At 42.2% G+C, this 20,188-nt stretch overlaps 1 protein-coding gene across 6 annotated transcripts in view; it reads left to right on the plus strand.

Annotated features, from left to right (window-relative positions):
* Positions 1-20,188, plus strand: part of rsf1a (remodeling and spacing factor 1a) — a 134,455-nt gene that overhangs the window by 106,373 nt on the left and 7,894 nt on the right. For 4 of the 6 annotated variants that reach the window (XM_059963659.1, XM_059963658.1, XM_059963656.1 and 1 more), the window contains exons 13-15: positions 14,360-14,567; positions 16,305-16,504; positions 18,065-18,250. In XM_059963659.1, the coding sequence (XP_059819642.1) occupies positions 14,360-14,567; positions 16,305-16,504; positions 18,065-18,250 (594 nt within the window). The other 2 variants (XM_059963661.1, XM_059963660.1) reach the window with 2 other exon arrangements.

Consider the following 20,188-nt stretch of genomic DNA (forward strand, 5'->3'; position numbering starts at 1 on the left):
AGCTCAAATTTAAAGACAGAATATATTAATAGACTCTTGGCAGTGTGGAGGACCAGCGAGATGTTGGAGTCCATGTCCATAGGACACTTAAAGCTGCTGCACAGGTTGACAGTGTTGTTAAGAAGGCGAATGGTGTGATGGTCTTCATCAACCATTGGATTGAGTTCAAAGCCATGAGGTCATGTTAAAGCTATATCAGACTTTAGTTAAACCGCATTTGGAGTACTGTGTTCAGTTCTGATCACCTCACTACAGGAAGGATGTGGATACTATAGAGAGAGTGCAGAGAAGATTTGCAAGGATGTTGCCTGGATTGGAGAGTATGCCTTATGAGAATAGGTTGAGTGAACTGGGCCTTTTCTCCTTGGAGTGGCAAAGGATGAGAAGTGACCTGATAGAGGTATATCAGATGATGAAAGGCATTGATCGTGTGGATAACCAGAGGCTTTTCCCGGGGCTGAAATGGCCAACATGAGGGGCATAGTTTTAAGGTGCTTGGAATTGGGTGCTTGGTAGAAGGGGGTTGTCAGAGGTAAGGTTTTCACACACAGTGTGGTAGGTACTTGGAATGCACTGGCAGCAGCAGTGGTAGAGGTGGATATAATAGGGTCTTTTAAGAGACTTTTATAGGTACATGGAGCTTAGAAAAATAGAGGGCCATGTGGTAGGGATATTTTAGGCAGTTTTTAGAGTAGGTTACATGGTTGGCACAACATTGTGGGCCGAAGGTCCTGTAATGTGCTGTAGATTTTTATGTTTTATGTTTTATTACTCAAGTGAATCTGTAAATCTTGGTCTTGAACGGTTCTGTGTGAGTATATTCAAAGTCACCAAAGCCACACAAAAAGAAAAGTTTTTTTTCTTCATTTGGTGCTTCTGACATGGCCTTCTCTATATCTGTGAGACCAAGCGATTTGGCAATTTTTGACAGAAAACTTTTATGCACAGTGCTCACCCCAAACTCCCAGTTATAAGCTATTTCAATTTCCCATTCTATTCCCACACTGACCTGTCTATCCTTTATTTTATTTAAAGATACAGTGCTGAATGGGCTCTTCTGGCCCTCCTAACTACACCACCCAGCATCCCACTAATTTAACTCTTGCCTAATCACGGGACAATTTACAATCAGCAATTGATATACTAACTGGCATGTTTTTGGATTGTGGGAAGAAGTTGGAGCTCCCAGTGGAAACCCATGCACACAGGAAGGATTGTCTTACAGAGGATGCAGGAAATTCTGATGCCCTGAGCTATAATAGCATTGAACTAACCATTACACTACAGTGGCACCCCATGGCCTTCCCTACTGCCAGGAACTTGCATCTTCTGCAAAGACAGGACAGCTCAGTCTCTTAAGGGCAGAGGAGTGGGTTATGCTCTTATGATCAACTCACCATACTGTACAAACATGGCAGTTCTGTCTCTCAGTCTTGCTCACTCGACTTGGAACATCAAGCAATCAGATGTCCATTTACCTGTCAAAGGATCTTCCTGCCATCATCCTGGTGGTGGTGTCCATTACACCTCAGGCTAATGTCAAGCAGGCACTGGAGGAGCTGAGCAAAACAATCAACAGACACAAAACTGCACTCTGTGATGCCTTACAGGAGATTTTAACCAGGCCTGCTTGAAGAAATCAGAAATCTCTGAACAATGACCACCAACATATCTCCTATGAAACCAGAGGAACCAACACTTGACCACTGTTTCACCACTGTCAAGAATGCTTACATGCCATTCCCATGCCAACACTTTTGGAAAGTCTGATTACCTGGTCATACTTGTACTCCCAGGGTATAGACAGAGAGTAAAGACTGCAGCATCAGTAGTGAGGACCAGAAGGTATGGTCAAGGGAGATGGAGGAGTGCTTACAGGACTGCTTTGAGTTGATGGACTGGACAATATTCAGGGATTCATCTTTGAATCTGAATGAGTATGCCACAGTTGTCACCAACTTCAGGAATTGTGTGGATGCACGTTTGCCTTCAAGAACATATTGGACATATCCAAACCAAAAGCTGTGGGTAAACTAGGAGATTTGTAGTCTGCTGAGGGCTAGATTTGTGGCATTCAAGACTGTTGATCCAGAACTATACCAGAGGTCCAGGTATGACCTACAGAAGGCCTATTTTAAGGGCAAGAAAACAATTCTGATTGAGATTAGAGGTAGAAATGGATTCAAGTCAGCACTGGCAGGATGCAGGAATTGCAGGCCATTGCTTCTTATAAAGCAAAAACATTATGATGCTTCATTCCCAGATGAACTCAATACCTTTTATGCAGTCTGTGATAGGGAGAATAAATCTATGCCTGTGCGAATCCTTCCAGCATCTGGTGTCATGCTGTAATCTCTGTCTCAGACTACAGAACATCTTTCAAGGGAGTGAACTGTTGCAAGATGTCAGGCCCTGATGGTTTACCTAGTAGGCTCTGAAAACCTGTGCCAAGTGTTTAAGGTCATCTTCAGTCTCTCATTGATGTCGTTGCAGGTCTCACCTGCTTTAAAAGAGTGGCAATCAAACCTGTCCCCAATGGCTCAATAGCTATTACGCAGTAACATTTACATCTACTGTGATGAAGTGCTTTGTGAGATTGGTCATGGCAAAAATCAACTCGTGCCTAAGCAAGGCCCTGGACCCACTGCAATTTGCCTGTCGCCACAATAGGTCTACAGTGGATGCAATCTCACTGGCTCTTCACTCAGCCTTGGATCATCTACGTTAGGCTGCTGTTTATTGATTACAGCTCAGTGTTCAACACAATCATGCCCTCAGTTCTACTCAACAAGCTCCAAAACCTGGGCACCTGTACCTCCCTTTGCAAATTAATCATTAACTTCCTCATTGGGAGACCATATTCTTTGCAGTTCGGAAATTATATCACCTCCTTGCTGATAGTCAACACAGACGCACCTCAAGAATGTATGCTTAGCTGACTGCTTGACTCTCTCCACACCCATGATTGTGTGGCTAGGCACAACTCAAAATGCCATTGATAAATTTGCCAATGATACAACTATTGTTGCCAGAATTTCAGATAATGACGAGGAGGTGTACCTGACGAGATAGATAAGGTGGTTGATTGATAGAAACATAGAAAATAAGTGCAGGAGTAGGCCATTCGGCCCTTCGAGACTGCACCGCTATTCAGTAAGATCATGGCTGATCATCCAACTCAGAACCCTGTACCTGCTTTCTCTCCATACCCCCTGATCCCTTTAGCCACAAGGACCATATCTAACTCCCTCTTAAAGATAGCCAATGAACTGGCCTCAACTTTTTCCTGTGGCAGAGAATTCCACAGATTCACCACTCTCTGTGTGAAGAAGTTTTTCCTCATCTCGGTCCTAAAAGGCTTCCCCTTTATCCTTAAACTGTGACCCCCTCGTTCTGGACTCCCCCAACATCAGAAACAATCTTCCTGCATCTAGCCTGTCCAATCCCTTTAGAATTTTATACGTTTCAATAAGATCCCCCCTCAATCTTCTAAATTCCAGCGAGTATAAGCCGAGTCGATCCAGTCTTTCTTCATATGAAAGTCCTGCCATCCCAGGAATCAATCTGGTGAACCTTCTTTGAACACCCTCTATGGCAAGAATGTCTTTCCTCAGATTAGGGGACCAAAACTGCACACAGTACTCCAGCTGTTGTTTCACCAAGGTCTTGTACAACTGCAGTAGAACCTCCCTGCTCCTGTACTCGAATCCTCTTGCTATGAATGCCAATATACCATTTGCTTTTTTCACCGCCTGCTGTACCTGCATGTGCACTTTCAATGACTGGTGTACAATGACACCCAGGTCTCGTTGTACCTCATCTTTTCCTAATCGGCCACCATTCAGATAATAATCTATTTTCCTGTTCTTGCAACCAAAATGGATAACCTCTTATTTATCCACATTAAATTGCATCTGCCATGAATTTGCCCACTCACCTAACCTATCCAAGTCACCCTGCATCCTCTTAGCATTCTCCTCACAGCTAACACTGCTGCCCAGCTTCGTGTCATCTGTAAACTTGGAGATGCTGCATTTAATTCCCTCGTCTAAGTCATTAATATAATTGTAAGCAACTGAGATCCCAGCACTAAGCCTTGCGGTACCCCACTAGTCACCGCCTGCCAATCTGAAAAGGTCCCGTTTATTCCCACTCTTTGCTTCCTGTTTGCCAACCAATTCTCTATCCATATCAATACCATACCCCCAGTACCATGTGCTTTAAGTTTGCACACTAATCTCCTGTGTGGGACCTTGTCAAAAGCCTTTTAAAAATCTAAATATACCACATCCACTGGTTCTCCCCTATCCATTCTACTAGTTACATCTTCAAAAAATTCATGATTTTCCTTTCACAAATCCATACTGACTTTGTCCGATGATTTCACCTCTTTCCAAATGTGCTGTTATCTCATCTTTGATAACTGACTCTAGCATTTTCCCCACCACCGATGTCAAGCTAACCTGTCTATAATTCCCCGGTTACTCTGCCCCTCCTTTTTTAAAAAGTGGGGTTACATTAACCACCAAGTACCTGTGCACATACAAGGAATTTACTTCTGGCAGATGTTGTCTCTCTGCTCATAACAATAATAATGATAAATATAAATGAAAATATAGATTATACATACAACAAAAAATATAAACAGTCAGTGAGCTCAGTGGGTCAAGAAGCAAGCAATGGTTGACGGCTCAGGTCCAGACCGTTATGAGTTTAGAGGGGAGATAACTGGTATAAAGAGGTGGTGGTGGGTGGTGGGGAGTCTTTCAAAGGTGGCATCCATCATTAAGGACCCCCATCACTCAGGACTCGCCCCCTTTTCATTGCTACCATCAGGGAAGAGGTAGGGGAGCCGGAGACACTGTTTCAGGAACAGTTTCTTCCCCCCTGCCATCCAATGAACCCACGGGCACTGGCTCACTACTTTGCTCGGATTTACAGCATCTGCAGATTTGCTCGTTTGTGATTTAATCACTACTTAGTTAATTTTACTATATATTTACTGTAATTTAGTTTTTATTATGTATTGCATTGTACTGCTGCTGTAAAACAACAAATTTCACAAGATATGCCAGTGATATTAAACCTGATTCCTGGCCACAATTCCAAACTGATTCTGTGACTACAGACTCACTCTCAAGGACTCCTCAACTCATGTCCTCGTGTACTCTGTCTGTCTCTCTATTTAGTTCTATTTGCACATTTTGTCTTTTGCACATCGGCTGTTTTTTCAGTCGTCGTTTGTGTGTAGTTTTTTATTGATTTTATTGTATTTCCTTGTTCTACTGTTAATGTCGAGGTAAGAGTGAATCTCCTGGTAATATATGGTGACATATACACACTTTGAAAATAAACTTTGATCTTGGTAGGCATGAATATGTAAGGCCAAAGGTTCCCGTTTCCATCCTCTATGACTCTATAATCTGAGTTTTTAACTTTGATTAATAATGGTTTGTGAGGGACTTTATCAATGTTCAATCATGCTGATTTTCAATACCCATTTTGCTTGCTACTGCCTCCGATCATCATCACTATGTGCCATGTCGTATTGACATGGGCGATCACAGTCTTCCCATGATCTTGTCTGTTCTTGGGCTAATTTTTTCTACAGAAGCGGTTTGCCTTTGCCTTCTTCCGGGCAGTGTCTTTACAAGATGGCTGACCCAGTCATTATCAATACTCTTCAGAGATTGTCTGCTTGGCGTCAGTGGTCGCATAACCAGGACTTGTGACATGCACCAGCTGCTCGTACGACCATCCCGTGGCTTCACATGACCCTGATCCGATGGGGGGGGGGGGGTTTAAGCAGGTGCTACACCTTGCCCAAGGGTGACCTGCAGGCTCGCGGAGGGAAGGAGCACCTTACACCTCCTTTGGCAGAGGCGTATCACCATCCCACCAACCATAAGATATAGGAGCAGAATTAGGCCCTTGATCCACCATTTCATCATTGCTGATCCATTTCCATCTCAGCCCCAGTCTCCTGCCTCTTCCCTGTGTCCTTTCATGCCCTGATAACCCTACTGCCTCCAATATTTTACAAATCGACAATAATTTTTCCCAGTCACATTATTATTTTCTAATTTCACTTTTATCCTTTCACTAGAACATAGAACAGTACAGCACAGGTCCAGGCTCTTCAGCTCAAATGTCTAAGCCAACCATGATATCAATCAAAACTAATCCCATCTGCCTGCATGTGGCTTATATCCCTCCATTCCCTGTCTCTTCATGCATTTGCCTTAGTGCCTCTTAAATGCTACCACTGTCCAGTGTCCCTGATGACTACAGCAGCGAGAAGTGCACCCACCTGCACCACCTAAGGGCTGAATGGTCTACTTCTGCACCTACTGTCTATTGTCTAACAATCTGTATCAGGGTCTCAGTGTCTGGGATATCTTGGATTGCGTCTTCAGTATTGTTAAGTAACAGGGTAAACAGGCAGAAGTCGTGGTCCATGTAGGTACCAATGACATCAGTGGCAAGGTTCTGCATTGGGGCTTCAGGGTATTAGATGCTAAGTTAAGGGACAGATCCTCCAGGTTTGTGATCTCAGGATTGCTACCCCATGCTGTGTGCTAGGAAAGTTACACAGTTTAATACACGGCTAAGGAGTTGATGTAGGAAAGAGGGTGTAAGATCATTGGGCTCTCTTCCAGGGAAGGTGAGGCCTGTACAGAAGGGACGGTTAGCACCCAAACTGGAGGCAGATTAGTGGGAAGGTTTGTTAATGCTGCACGGTGGGGTTTAAACTAGAGTTGCGAGGTGTTACGTTACTTCTGTTTAAACGTACCGTGGGTTAACAGTGAAGAATCATATTCTGGAAGAATTAGAGAACTTCTATTTACAGTAATAAACAAACGCGTCTTAACCCAGCCACGTGCTGGAACATTCCGGCAATCCTGTGCATGCTCAGTGCTCTGTCTAATCGTGCATTGGCTCAATATTGCACGTGATATCACCATATCTTCCTTTCCTTACAAAGAAAAACAATTAACAACGTTAATCAAAGCAAAAACATAATTCAACAAGTCTCTATCAGTCTCTCTGTGGGTTTACGAACACGAGCAGACCTCCTACATGGTTCACACAGATCTTGTGTTTCCTTGTTATTATTTACATGTTTTGTCTTGTCTGCATCCGTTAACTGAATCTCTGAAGTTGGCTTTCTTGAGGTCTTTGCGGTTTCTTTTTACCACTGCTCTCTCCTCTGTTTGGACCATGTATGATCTGCTCATAAAGCAGCCCCGTGTGTGGCATCTTGTCAAAGGCCTTCTGAAAATCTAAGTACACAATATCAATCAATTCCCCTTTGTCTATTCTGCTTGTTGTTTCTTCAAAGAATTTGTATATTCTCTCTGTGAATACCTGGGTTTCCTCCCACAGTCCAAAGACATAGAAACATAGAAAATAGGTGCAGGAGTAGGCCATTCAGCCCTTCGAGCCTGCACCACTATTCAGTATGATCATGGCTGATCATCCAACTCAGAACCCTGTATTTGCTTTCTTTCCATACCCCCGATCCCTTTAGCCACAAGGGCCATATCTAACTTCCTCTTAAATATAGCCAATGAACTGTCTTCAACTGTTTCCTGTGGCAGAGAATTCCACAGATTCACCACTCTCTGTGTGAAGAAGGTTTTCCTCATCTCGGTCCTAAAAGGCTTCCCCTTTATCCTTAAACTGTGACCCCTCGTTCTGGACTCCCCCAACATTGGAAACAATCTTCCTGCATCTAGCCTGTCCAATCCCTTTAGAATTTTATACGTTTCAATAAGATCCCCCCTCAAACTTCTAAATTCCAGTGAGTATAAGCCTAGTCGATCCAGTCTTTCTTCATATGAAAGTCCCGCCATCCCAGGAATCAATCTGGTGAACCTTCTCTGTACTCCCTCTATGGCAAGAATGTCTTTCCTCAGATTAGGGGACCAAAACTGCACACAGTATTCTAGGTATGGTCTCACCAAGGCCTTGTACAACTGCAGTAGAACCTCCCTGCTCCTGTACTCAAATCCTTTTGCTATGAATGCCAACATACCATTTGCCTTTTTCACCGCCTGCTGTACCTGCATGCCCACCTTCAATGACTGGTGTACAATGATACCCAGGTCTCGTTGCACCTCCCCTTTTCCTAATCGGCCACTATTCAGATAATAATCTGTTTTCCTGTTCTTGCAACCAAAGTGGATAACCTCATATTTATCCACGTTAAATTGCATCTGCCATGAATTTGCCCACTCACCTAACCTATCCAAGTCACCCTGCATCCTCTTAGCATCCTCCTCACAGCTAACACCGCCGCCCAGCTTTGTGTCATCCGCAAACTTGGAGATGCTGCATTTAATTCCCTCTTCTAAATCATTAATATATATTGTAAACAACTGGGGTCCCAGCACTGAGCCTTGCGGTACCCCACTAGTCACTGCCTGCCATTCTGAAAAGGTCCCATCTACTCCCACTCTTTGTTTCCTGTCTGCCAACCAATTTTCTATCCACATCAATACCACACCCCCAATACCACATGCTTTAAGTTTGTACACTAATCTCCTGTGGGACCTTATCCTTTTGAAAATCTAAATATACCACATCCACCGGCTCTCCCCTATCCACTCTACTAGTTGCATCTTCAAAAGATTCTATAAGATTCGACAGACATGATTTTCCTTTCACAAATCCATGCTGACTTTGTCCGATGATTTCACCTCTTTTCAAATGTGCTGTTATCACATCTTTGATAACCGACTCTAGCATTTTCCCCACCACTGATGTCAGACTAACTGGTCTATAATTCCCCAATTTTTCTCTGCCTCCTTTTTTAAAAAGTGGGGTTACATTAGCCACCCTCCAATCCTCAGGAACTAATCCAGAATCTAAGGAGTTTTGAAAAATTATCACTAATGCATCCACTATTTCTTGGGCTACTTCCTTAAGCACTCTGGGATGCAGACCATCTGGCCCCAGGGATTTATCTGCCTTTAATCCCTTCAATTTACATGTCACAGCAACAACCTTGCACTCAACATCAGTAAGACTAAAGAACTGATATGGACTCTAGGAAGGGGAAAAACACAAGTCCTCATCGAGGGATCAGAAGTGGAAAAGGTGAGAAGTTTCAAGTTCCTGGATGTTAATATCTCTGAAGATTTATCTTGATATAATTACAAAGAAAGCACAACAGAGCTATATCTTATTAGGACTTTGAGGAGAATTGGTATATCACTAAAAACATATGTAAATTTCTGTAGATGCATTGTGATAAGCATTCTAACTGGTTACGTCACCAATTGGTATGGAGGGGCCATGGCACAGTATCGGAAAAAGCTGCAGTAAGTTGTTAACTCAGCCAGCTCCATCATTGGCACTAGCCTCCTCAGCGTCCAGGACTCCTTTGAAAGGTGATGCCTGAAAAGGGTAGCATCGATCATTAAGGACCCCTATCACCCAGGACGTGCCCTCTTCACATTGCTACCATCAATGAAGAAGCTGAAGACACACATTCAACGATTCAGGAACAGCTTCTTCCCCTCTCCCAACAGATTTCTGAACTGACAATGAATCCATGAACACTATCTTAGTATTTTTCTCTCTCTTTTTGCACTTTGTATTTAATTTTCTTTTTTATATATACTTTTTGTAATTTATAGTTTTTATTCTGTATTGCAGTGTATTACTGCTGTAAAATAACAGATTTCATGATATATGCCAATGATATTAAATCTGATTCTGATTTTGATTCAGTTTGAAGCCTAGTGCAAATGGAAACTATTCCTTATATTGCACTTGCGAGCAGTGTACAAACCAGTGGCATGCATATTTAGTTTAGCATAGTGGTTAGCATGACAGTATTGCAGCTCAGGGTGTCAGATTTTGGGAGTTCATTTCTGACATCAGAATCAGGTTTGTTATCACTGGCATGTGACGTGAGCTTTGTTAACTTAGCAGCAGCAGTTCAATGCAATTCATAATATAGAAGAGAAGAAAATAATAGATAAAATTAAAAATAAATAAATATTGAATAGATTTTAAAAACATGCAAAAACAGAAATACTGTATATTAAAAAAGTGAGGCTGTGTTCAAGAGTTCAATAGCCATTTAGGAATTGGATGGCAGAGGGGAAGAAACTGTTCCTATATTGCTGAGTGTGTGCCTTCAGGCTTCTGTGCCTCCTACCTGATGGTAACAGTGAGAAAAGGGCATGCCCCGGGTGCTGGAGGTCCTTAATAATGGATGCTGCCTTTCTGAGACACCGCTCCCTGAAGATGTCTTGGGTACTTTGTAGGCTAGTATCCAAGATGGAGCTGACTAGATTTACAATCCTCTGCAGCTTCTATCAGTCCTGTGCAGTAGACCCTCTATACAAGATAGTGATGCAGCCTGTCAGAATGCTCTCCACAGTACATCTATAGAAGCTTTTGAGTGTATTTGTTGACATGCCAGATCTCTTCAAGCTCCTAATGAGGTATGGCCACTGTCTTGCCTTCTTTATAACTACATTTGATATGTTGGGACTGGGTTAGATCCTCAGAGATCTTGACACTCAGGAACTTGAAGCTGCTCACTCTCTCCACTTCTGATCCCTCTATGAGGATGGGTATGTGTTCCTCTGTAAGCAAGTTTGTACATTCCTTCCCAGGTACATGTGGGTTTCCTCAGGGTACTCCAGTTACCTTGTACAGTGTAAAGACATATCAGTTAGTAGGATAATTGGTAATTATTGGTAAACTGTCCTGTGGTTAGGCTAGGGTTAAATAGGAGGGTTGCTAGTCATGCAACTCATTATGCTGGAAGGACTTGTTCTGTGCTGTATCTCAAAAAAAATTAATTTCCCAGCACCCCTTCACCATTGTCTTCCCCTACTTCCTCCTGGCTCCACCCATCAATTTCATATACAGGTTCCTACCACCCCAATCCCCAATCTGGTTTAAAATGTTATTCCCCCCCTTCCCCGAAGTAGTTTCCATTCTCACCTTACCTGAATTCAGTACAGGTAGCACTTGTGTTCCTTCTTACTTCCCTTAAGGAACCTTCCCGTTCCCCACCCCACCACCTTTTATCCATTTCTGTCCCTTTTTCCTCTCTGCCTCCCTTCAATTGTCATTTAACTGTAGATATATAAAACCAAATAATGTTTGTTTGTGTACAGCGGCACCCTGGTCAAAATTTCTGTTACTGTGAATAGCTAAGCGAGTAAAAGATGACCTGATTTCCAAAAGGCATAAGGTTAATATTTTAATATTTTAAGCAAGATTACTTTTTTATTTCCATCTTTTACAGTTTCAAAATAACAAAAAAGGAAAAGAGCCCAAAGCAAAAGTTTGGGCACCCTGCATGGTCAGTACTTAGTAGCACCCCCTTTGGCAAGTATTACAGCTTGTAAATGCTTTCTGTAGCCAGCTAAGAGTCTTTCAATTCTTGTTTGGGGGATTTTCGCTCATTCTTCCTTGCAAAAGGCTTCTAGTTCTGTGAGATTTTTGGGCTGTCTTGCATGCACTGCTCTTTTGAGGTCTATCCACAGATTTTCAATGATGTTTAGGTCAGGGGACTGTGAGGGCCATGGCAAAACCTTCAGCTTGAGGCAGTCCATTGTGGATTTTGAGGTGTGTTTAGGATCATTATCTTATTGTAGAAACCATCCTCTTTTCAGCTTCAGCTTTTTTACAGACCGCTGGTATTTAATTGAATTCGGTCTTCCTTCTACCAGTGAAATGTTCCCCGTGCCAGTGGCTGCAACACAAATTCAAAGCATGATCAATTCACCCTCGTGCTTAACAGTTGGAGAGTGTTCTTTTCATGAAATTCTGCACCCTTTTTTCTGCAAACATACCTTTGCTCATTGCGGCCAGAATGTTCTATTTTAACTTCCACAGGACTTGCTTCCAAGTTGCATCAGGCTTGTTTAGATCTTCCTTTGCAAAGTTCTGACGCTGAATTTTGTGGTGACTCTTCCATGAAGGTCATATTTGTGCGGGTGTTACTGCACCAGTAGAACAGTGCACCGCCACTCCAGAGTCTGCTAAATCTTCCTGAAGGTCTTCTGCAGTCAAACGGGGGTTTTGATTTGCCTTACTAGTAATCCTACGAGCAGTTCTCTTGGAAAGTTTTCTTGGTCTTCCAGACCTCGACTTAACCTCCACCGTTCCTGTTAACTGCCATTTCTTAATTACATTACGAACTGAGGAAACGGCTACCTGAAAACTCTTTGCTATCTTCTTAACGCCTTCACCTGCTTTGTGGGCATCGTTTATTTTAGTTTTCAGAGTGCTAGGCAGCTGCTTAGAGGAGCCCATGGCTGCTGATTGTTGGGACAAGGTTTGTGGAGTCAGGGTATTAATAAAGCTTTTAAATTTGCATCACTTGACTTTAACGATGATTGTGAACAAGCCATAGCCCTAATAAGCTAATTAAGGTCTGAGACCTTGGTAAAAGTTGTCTGAGAGCTCTAATCTTCTGGGGTGCTCAAACTTTTGTATGGTGCTCTTTTCTTTTTTTCCACTCTAAAATTGTACAAAACAAAAAATAATACACTAATCTTGCTTAAAATGTTGAAAAGAATGTTTCATCTTTAACTTTATGACTTTTGGAGATTAGTTCATCTTCTATTCACTTAACTATTCACAGTAACAGAAATTTTGACCAGGGATCCCCAAACTTTAGTTTGCCACTGTATATGTACAGTTAGATGATGGTAAACTTCAACTTGATCTATCAGTCACCTGCTTTCTACTCACCTCCCCTACTTGGCATACTGGCCTGTCACCTTGTCCCTTCCTTAGACCACCTCAGAATCCTTTCTCACCACGCCCCTTCTCTTTTTTCTACTGGTCATCTCCCTTCCCTTGCTCAGTCCTGATACTGGCTTTTGACCAATATGTCAGTAATTTCTTTCCTCTCACGGGTGCTGTGTGAGCCACTGAGATCTTCCAGCAAATTGTTTGGTGCTCAAGATTTCAGCATTTTCAGTTACTTAAGTCTCCTGGAAACCCTTATTCAGAGGTATGATATTAATCAGGATGTCAAAATTATGAGGGGGCAGGAAGAATGGCATTGAGAGGGCTAATACAGCAGTGATGGAATGGCCAAGCAGACTCGATGGGCTGAATGTCCTAATTTTGCTCTTATCATAGATCAATACAGCACAGCACAGTAAAAAGTTCTTTAATCCACAATGTCTGTTGCAAAATCAATGCCAATTTAAACTAAATCTCTCCATCCACTCTGTCCATTCCCTGTGTGTGTGTGTCTCTCTCTGTCTCTGTGTCTCTCCCATTCCCATCACTCTCCCTCCATATACATGCCTCTCTTCCCATACGTTCCCTCATGTAGTCATGTGTCTTTCTGAAAACCTTATTTGTGTCACTGTTAGATCTTTTCCACCACCAGCATTGGTTGTCTGTTCCAGGCATCCACTACTCTCTGTGCCAAAGAGAGTTTATCGTACACATCTGCTTTAAACTTTCCCCCTCTCACCTTAAATACATGGCCTCTAGTTCTTGACATTTCTATTCTGGGGTAAAGATTCTAACTGTATATTTATGCCCCTCATAGTATAAACTTCAATAAGGTCTCCCATCAGCATCTGACACTCCAGACCCAAGTTTGTCCAACCTCTAATCCTGGCAATAAATTGGGAAACCACTGTTGTACCCTTTCCAAATATTTCACATCCTTCCTGTAATGGGGTGGCCAGGTAGATTGTGAAGCCAAAAGTCCATCTTATGGTACAAGAGGTCCATTCAAGAGTCTGATAACGAAAACTGCTCTTGACCCTGGTGGAATATGCTTTCAGGCTTTTAGACGTCCTGCCTGAGAGGTAGAAGTGATAATATCTAAGGTAGCTTGTGACTATGCCGCCTACTTTGCAAGAAGTATAGACAGAGTCCATGGAGGGGAAGCTAGTTCCTGTAATGTGCTGAGCTGTGTTCACAATTCTCTGCAGTTTCTTATGGTCACATGCAGAGCAGTTAGCATACTAAGCCATTATGCATCCTGACAGAATGCTTTCTGTGATGCATTAATAAGAATTGGGAAGAGTTGACAGAAATGTGACAAATTTCTTTAGCCCTCTGAGGAAGAAGAGACTTTGGCGTGCTTTCTTGGCCATGACATCAATGTGGTTGGACTTGAAGCTCTCAACCATCTCACCCTGAACACCATTGATGTAGACAAGAGTATGTGCCTTTCCTGAAGTCGATGACCAGCTCTTTTGTTTTGCTGACATTGGTTATTGTCACTGAGTTCTTTATTTCTTTCCTCTGACTCATTATTATTTGAGATATGGCCCACTGTAATGATATCACCTAGATATCACTTAGATACACAGTCCTAGAGGTTTGACTTTTTTACTGCTTTTTTCTTGAGGTGCTGGAAGAGGAAAGGACATGGCAAACATCACTGGACAATCCCATGGGAAGGATATCTCCACTATACTTGCAGAGTCGAAGGAAAATAAGCGACCGTCACGAGAAGCTGCTTGCAGACGCAAGAAAAGGCGAAGACTGAATGACCTTGACAGTGACAGTACACCTGAAGATGAAGAAAGTGAAGAGGAGTTCAGAATAAGTGAAAGGTGAAATATTAAAGCAACCCCTCCTAGGTTTGGTTAAAATGCTACCTCTGGAAGTTTAGGTAAATCTTTAAAGTCCTTTCTGTCACTTTCTGTAGTACTTGATGTTTCTACCCTGCGAGAAAGTCCAAAGATTGAGTGTCCTCAGCGGCATTAGATTGGTCTATTACAGTGATCACAGTTAATTGGACATCAGTCAGGACAGCTGCTTATATGAGACATCTCTTGCATAAAAGCTAATTGAGAAAATAGTCGGGTTTCCTTTTTTTATTTCAAAGGTTCAAAGGTACATTTAATATCAGAGAAATGTATAAAATATACATCCTGAAATGCTTCCGATCCATGAAAAACAGAGGAGTACCCCCAAAGAATGAATGACAGTTAAATGTTAGAACCCCAAAGTCCCCCCCATCTCCCCTCTTTCCCGCATGTAAGCCGCAAGCAACAATCCCCCTCCCCCCACCAGCAAAAAAAAAGCATTGGCACCTGCCACTGAGCACTCAAGCGTGAGCTAAGCAACAGCAAAGACACAGACGCAGTACTCCAAAGATTACTCGTTCACCTGGTATTTGACATACCACAGGCTCGCTCTCTCCCTAATAAGGGAGAAAGGGGTGTCTCCGTTTCACAGCGAGAGGGGAGACATAACAGCAACTCACTGGTTTACGATGTTAAAAGTCTGTTGTGTCACTTCTTCTGAGCTCTGTGTCCAAAGAGCTGGGATCTCTGGGCACAGAGCCTTAGATCTTCCATCTCCCACAACACACTGATCTCCTGCCTGGACACCAACCTCTGATTTCTTCCCTCCCTACCCCCTCCCCCCCCCCCCCCCCCCCCATCTCCAGAGAAATTTTGGACCTCCAAAGGTGAGCAAAGCTCTTAGACTGTGCAGTTGCTGTGCCAAATAACGGCCAGTCATGAAACCCCAAGAGCGGTTCCCATTCCTGCAAAGAACCATAGTCAGCCTGTAACTCCAGGTCAGGGTCTTCAAAAGAAACCTGAAAGGGAAAAATAGAGATATTAAAGATGGAAATAGAGCTGTTTCCGAAGATGCAAGGAGAGGAGTCGCCATTAGGCGCCATTGATTCTCCTAACCTCCTCCTAAAGAACACTATACTGCTTAACTGGGACAGGAGACCTGCCAAACAGTTACCAAGTAGTGTCAGTCATGTGCACTTATGTTGCTGTTAGAAACTACACTGTGGTTAGAGCGAGCAGTTTTTAATAGCGTCAGTTGTGAGTGCTTGTGTTATGTTATCCATTTGGGCCGAAAGGCACCGAGTTGTAAAGCAGTGATTTTTGATCACTTTGTGCCAGGAAATTTATTGTAGGTTACAACATTACTTCATGCAGAAAGACAATGAAGATAGTCCATAATCTACAGTAGGTGACTGCACTGATTTTGTTGATTTACAGCCAAAAGCTCAAACTGGATGAATTCCTCTGTTGATAATTATTAATAACTAATACACAGTTTTATAGTACTATAGAAGTATTGGTAGTGTTCTCTGTATTTCATTGAAGTACATAATTTATTACTGAGTTAAAGGGTCATTTGTCACTCTTGTACCTTTCTAAGTATTCCCATGGAACTTTGGCTATTGGGAAAGCTACTTATTTGGGCCAAAGTGTACTGTTCCAGTGTGAGCCACTTAACTGGAATCCATTGTAGGAATTTAATTAATTTTGATAGAGTTTATTTTAATCTGTGATGGGCCTTACCTTTATTTCTACATGCAGTAGCGAAGAAGAGTTTGAGATCTCTGACCGAGACAGCGAGGCAGAGCTTGCCTCCAATGACGAAGATGGTTTTGACTCCCCCCGCCGAGGAAGACATCAGAAATACACAGAGCCAATGAGGAGGAGTCGAAGGTTAAGAGGAAGAGCAGTTAAACGGTATTCCGATGAGGATGAAGATGAGGATGAAGATGAACAAGAAGGTGAAAATCTATTCCATTGATTTCATCTCTTCTTTCCCCTTCCCTTTCAGTTTCCTTCGTAACTAAAGGCAGCAAGTGAGGCTAAACTAAAACAAAAGAGCTACATTTGTATACCATCCTCCACGACATTAGGACAACTCAAAACACTTTACAGCCAATTAATTATCTTTTAATTTTCAGTTAAGTGAACAAGACTGAGCCATTTTTTTTTACAATGTCCTACTGTATAGAAGGAAGTCCCTTTAAAAGAAAGATGAGAAGGAATTTCTTTACCCAGAGGATTGGTGAATCTGTGGAATTCATTGCCACAGGTGGCTGTGGAGGCCAAGTCATTGGGTATATTTAAAGCAGAGGGTTCTTGATTAGTCAGTCATCAAAGGTTGAAGGCAAGAGAATGCCATTGAGAAGGGAAATAAATGAGCTATAATTGAATGCAGTGCAGACTTGATGGGCCGAATGGCCTAATTTTGCTCTATATCTTATGGTCTACATACAATGGTTTACTTGCTGAGATGTGACCAGTAGTGTGATTTTTGGATTGGTTACCATGATTACAGTCTAAGTTAAAAAAGTAAAATTATTGTCAAAAGTACATATTTGTTACCATATACTATCTTGAGATTCATTTTCTTGCAGGGATTTACAGGAAAAGAAATACAATAGAATTTATGAAAAACTGTACATAAACCAAGGCTGACAAAATATCAATGTGCAAAAGAAGACAAATAATGTATAAATAAAAAATATATACTGAGAACGTGACTTGTAGAGTCCTTAAAAGTGAGTCTGTAGGTTGTAGAATCATTTCACAGTTGAGGTGAGTGAAGTTATCCATTCCAGTTCAGGAGCCTGATGGTTGCAGGGTAACAACTGTTCCTGGTGTTGTGGGATCGAAAGCTCTTGCCCAATGATAAGAATTTTGATCAATCAAAGCCTGTGATGTCAATCATGCTTGTAACATCAGTAAGTTCAAGTTCACATTCAAGTATATTGTCATCTGTATATACATACAACCAAATGAAACAACATTCCTCCGGACCAAAGAGCACTCACACAACATATATCACACACAGCACATAAAAAAAATTACCACCAATAAGTTAATAAAGTAGAATTCAAAGTGCATGTAGTGTACAGCACAGATAAACAGTAAATAGCTTGCTGTCCTAATGACAAGACCTTAATGGTGGCAGAGTACTTATTAGTCTCATGGCCTGAGGGAAGAAGCTGTTATCTAGCCTGGTAGACCCAGTCCTGATACTCTTGTACCTCCTTCCTGACAATAGTGGGTCAAAGAGATTGTGGGATGGTGGTAGGGATCCTCGACACTGCTTCAGGCCCTTCATATACAATGCTCCTGGTAAATATCATAAATAGGGGGGGAGGGAGAGCCCTGTCACCTCTAAGGTGTGAATTTATGTCAAAGTTATAGAAAAAAGACAGCTACAATATAGTTTCTTTCAAAGAACATTAGTTTGAGAGTTATTTGTGTGATGACTGGATTTCTTGTGGTTTTGTTTATTGTTTTGGGTTTACTGAAGTACCCCTCTCATTCTGCAGAGAGTGATGGTTCAAGTTGTTACAGTGATGTGCTGGACATGAGGAGGAGGCGGTCGAAGCGGAACCAGTCCAAAAAGGTCAATTATAGAGAAGATTCTGAGTCAGAGAGGTCCATGAAAAGTAGTGCAAGTCGAAAGGAAAGACTTAGAGGGCACAAGCGTAGACTGTACATCACCATCAGTGATGGTAAGTTGATACAAGATGGATCTTGAAACTCATTTATGTAGAACTGCATTAGTCATAGCTGGAACATCTGCAGTAGAAATGATACTTGAGAAAATTAACTGTAAGCAGTCAAAATTATGCTTCAAAGTTGGGTTGATTGTTATATGCACAAGTATGTGTACGTACACATATGGACTTTGCTTTTAAGCACTATTTTCCCACATTCTTCCCGAAACTCTGTTGGCCAGAAGAATTCTTGTAACAAACCCCTGACAAAGTCAAAGTAATTCTGTTTTCAAAGCTATTATTTGTAAAGTTATTCTTTATTACCGATATGCTACTTTGAGATTCATTTTCTCCAGGCATTTACAGGAAAATGAAGAAATGCAATAGCATTTATGAAAATCTCTATATAAACAAAGATCGACAAACAATATGTAAGAGAAGACAAACTGTGCAATTAATAATTGTAATAATAATACTGAGGGCATGAGTTGTAGAGTCCTTGAAAATGAGTCTGTAGGTTGTGGAATCAGTTCAGTGTCACGGTGGTTGAAGGGTAACAACTGTTCCTGAATTTTAATTACCCAAATATCAATTGGCATCTCTAGAGTGTGGGGTTTAGATGGGTTGGAGTTTGTTAGGTGTGTTCAGGTAGGTAAAATATGATGGCAGAATATAGCATTAATAGTAAGACCCTTGGCAGTGTGGAGGATCAGAGGGATGTTGGGGTCCGAATCCATAGGACGCTCAAAGATGCTACACAGGTTGACTCTGTGGTTAAGAAGGCATATGGTGCATTGGCCTTCATCAATCGTGGGATTGAGTTTAAGAGCAGAGAGGTAATGTTGCAGCAATATAGGACCCTGGTCAGACCCCACTTGGTGTACTGTGCTCAATTCTGGTCGCCTCACTACAGGAAAGATGTGGAAACCATAGAAAGGGTGCGGAGGAGATTTACAAGGATGTTGCCTGGATTGGGGAGCATGCCTTATGAGAATAGGTTGAGTGAACTCTTCATTTTCTCCTTGGAGTGACAGAAGATGAGAGGTGACCTGATAGAGGTGTACAAGATAATGAGAGGCATTGATCATGTGGATAGTCAGAGGCTTTTTCCCAGGGCTGAAATGGCTAGCATGAGAAGGCATAGTTTTAAGGTGCTTGGAACTAGGTACAGAGGAGATGTCGGGTAGGCTTTTTACGCAGAGAGTGGTGAGGGCGTGGAACGGGTTGCCAGCGGCGGTGGTGGAGGTAGAAAAATAGAGGGCATTGGGTAAGCCTAGGTAGTTCTAAGGTAAGGACATGTTCGGCACAGCGTTGTGGACCGAAGGGCCTTATGGTGCTGCAGGTTTTCTATGTTTCAATGTTTCTATAATTTGTTGGTGTAGTACCTAAGGCTCTTGTACCTCCTTCTCGACGTTAGTAGAGAAAAGAGCTTATGGCCTGGATGGTGGGGGGTTTTGATGATGGATGCTGCTTTCTTGTAGAAGTCCAATCAAGAATCGGTCAATCTCTGCCCTAAATAAACCCAGAGAGAGAGAGAGAGAAGCAGGATTCTTCATCAGAAAACAATGGTTTCAGATTTCCAAGATCTGCAATCATTTGAATTTTCCTTCCCTGTCTACATTACACCCTGAATTGGTTTCCTTCTGACCTGTGCCTTAACTTGGTGGGTGTGGAAACATTCCTCATTTTCCAGAGAAGAGAATCAAATAATTCAACACACAGTATCCTAGGAGAAGTCAGTATCTATGGAGTGAAATGGACAGTTGGCATTTCGGGTTGAGATCCCTCACCTTCATTGACAGATGTGGACAATCCAGATTAAGGGTGTTGACCCAAAATACAATCAGTTTCTCTCCACAGACATTGCCTGATGCACTGAGGTCCTCCAGTATTTAGTATGTTGCTCCAAATTCAGCGCCTACCATCTCTTATGTCTCCAAATTCAAATGAATC

The sequence above is a fragment of the Hypanus sabinus genome, chromosome 3 (genome assembly GCF_030144855.1).
Source record: "Hypanus sabinus isolate sHypSab1 chromosome 3, sHypSab1.hap1, whole genome shotgun sequence".
Taxonomy (NCBI): Eukaryota; Metazoa; Chordata; class Chondrichthyes; order Myliobatiformes; family Dasyatidae; genus Hypanus; species Hypanus sabinus.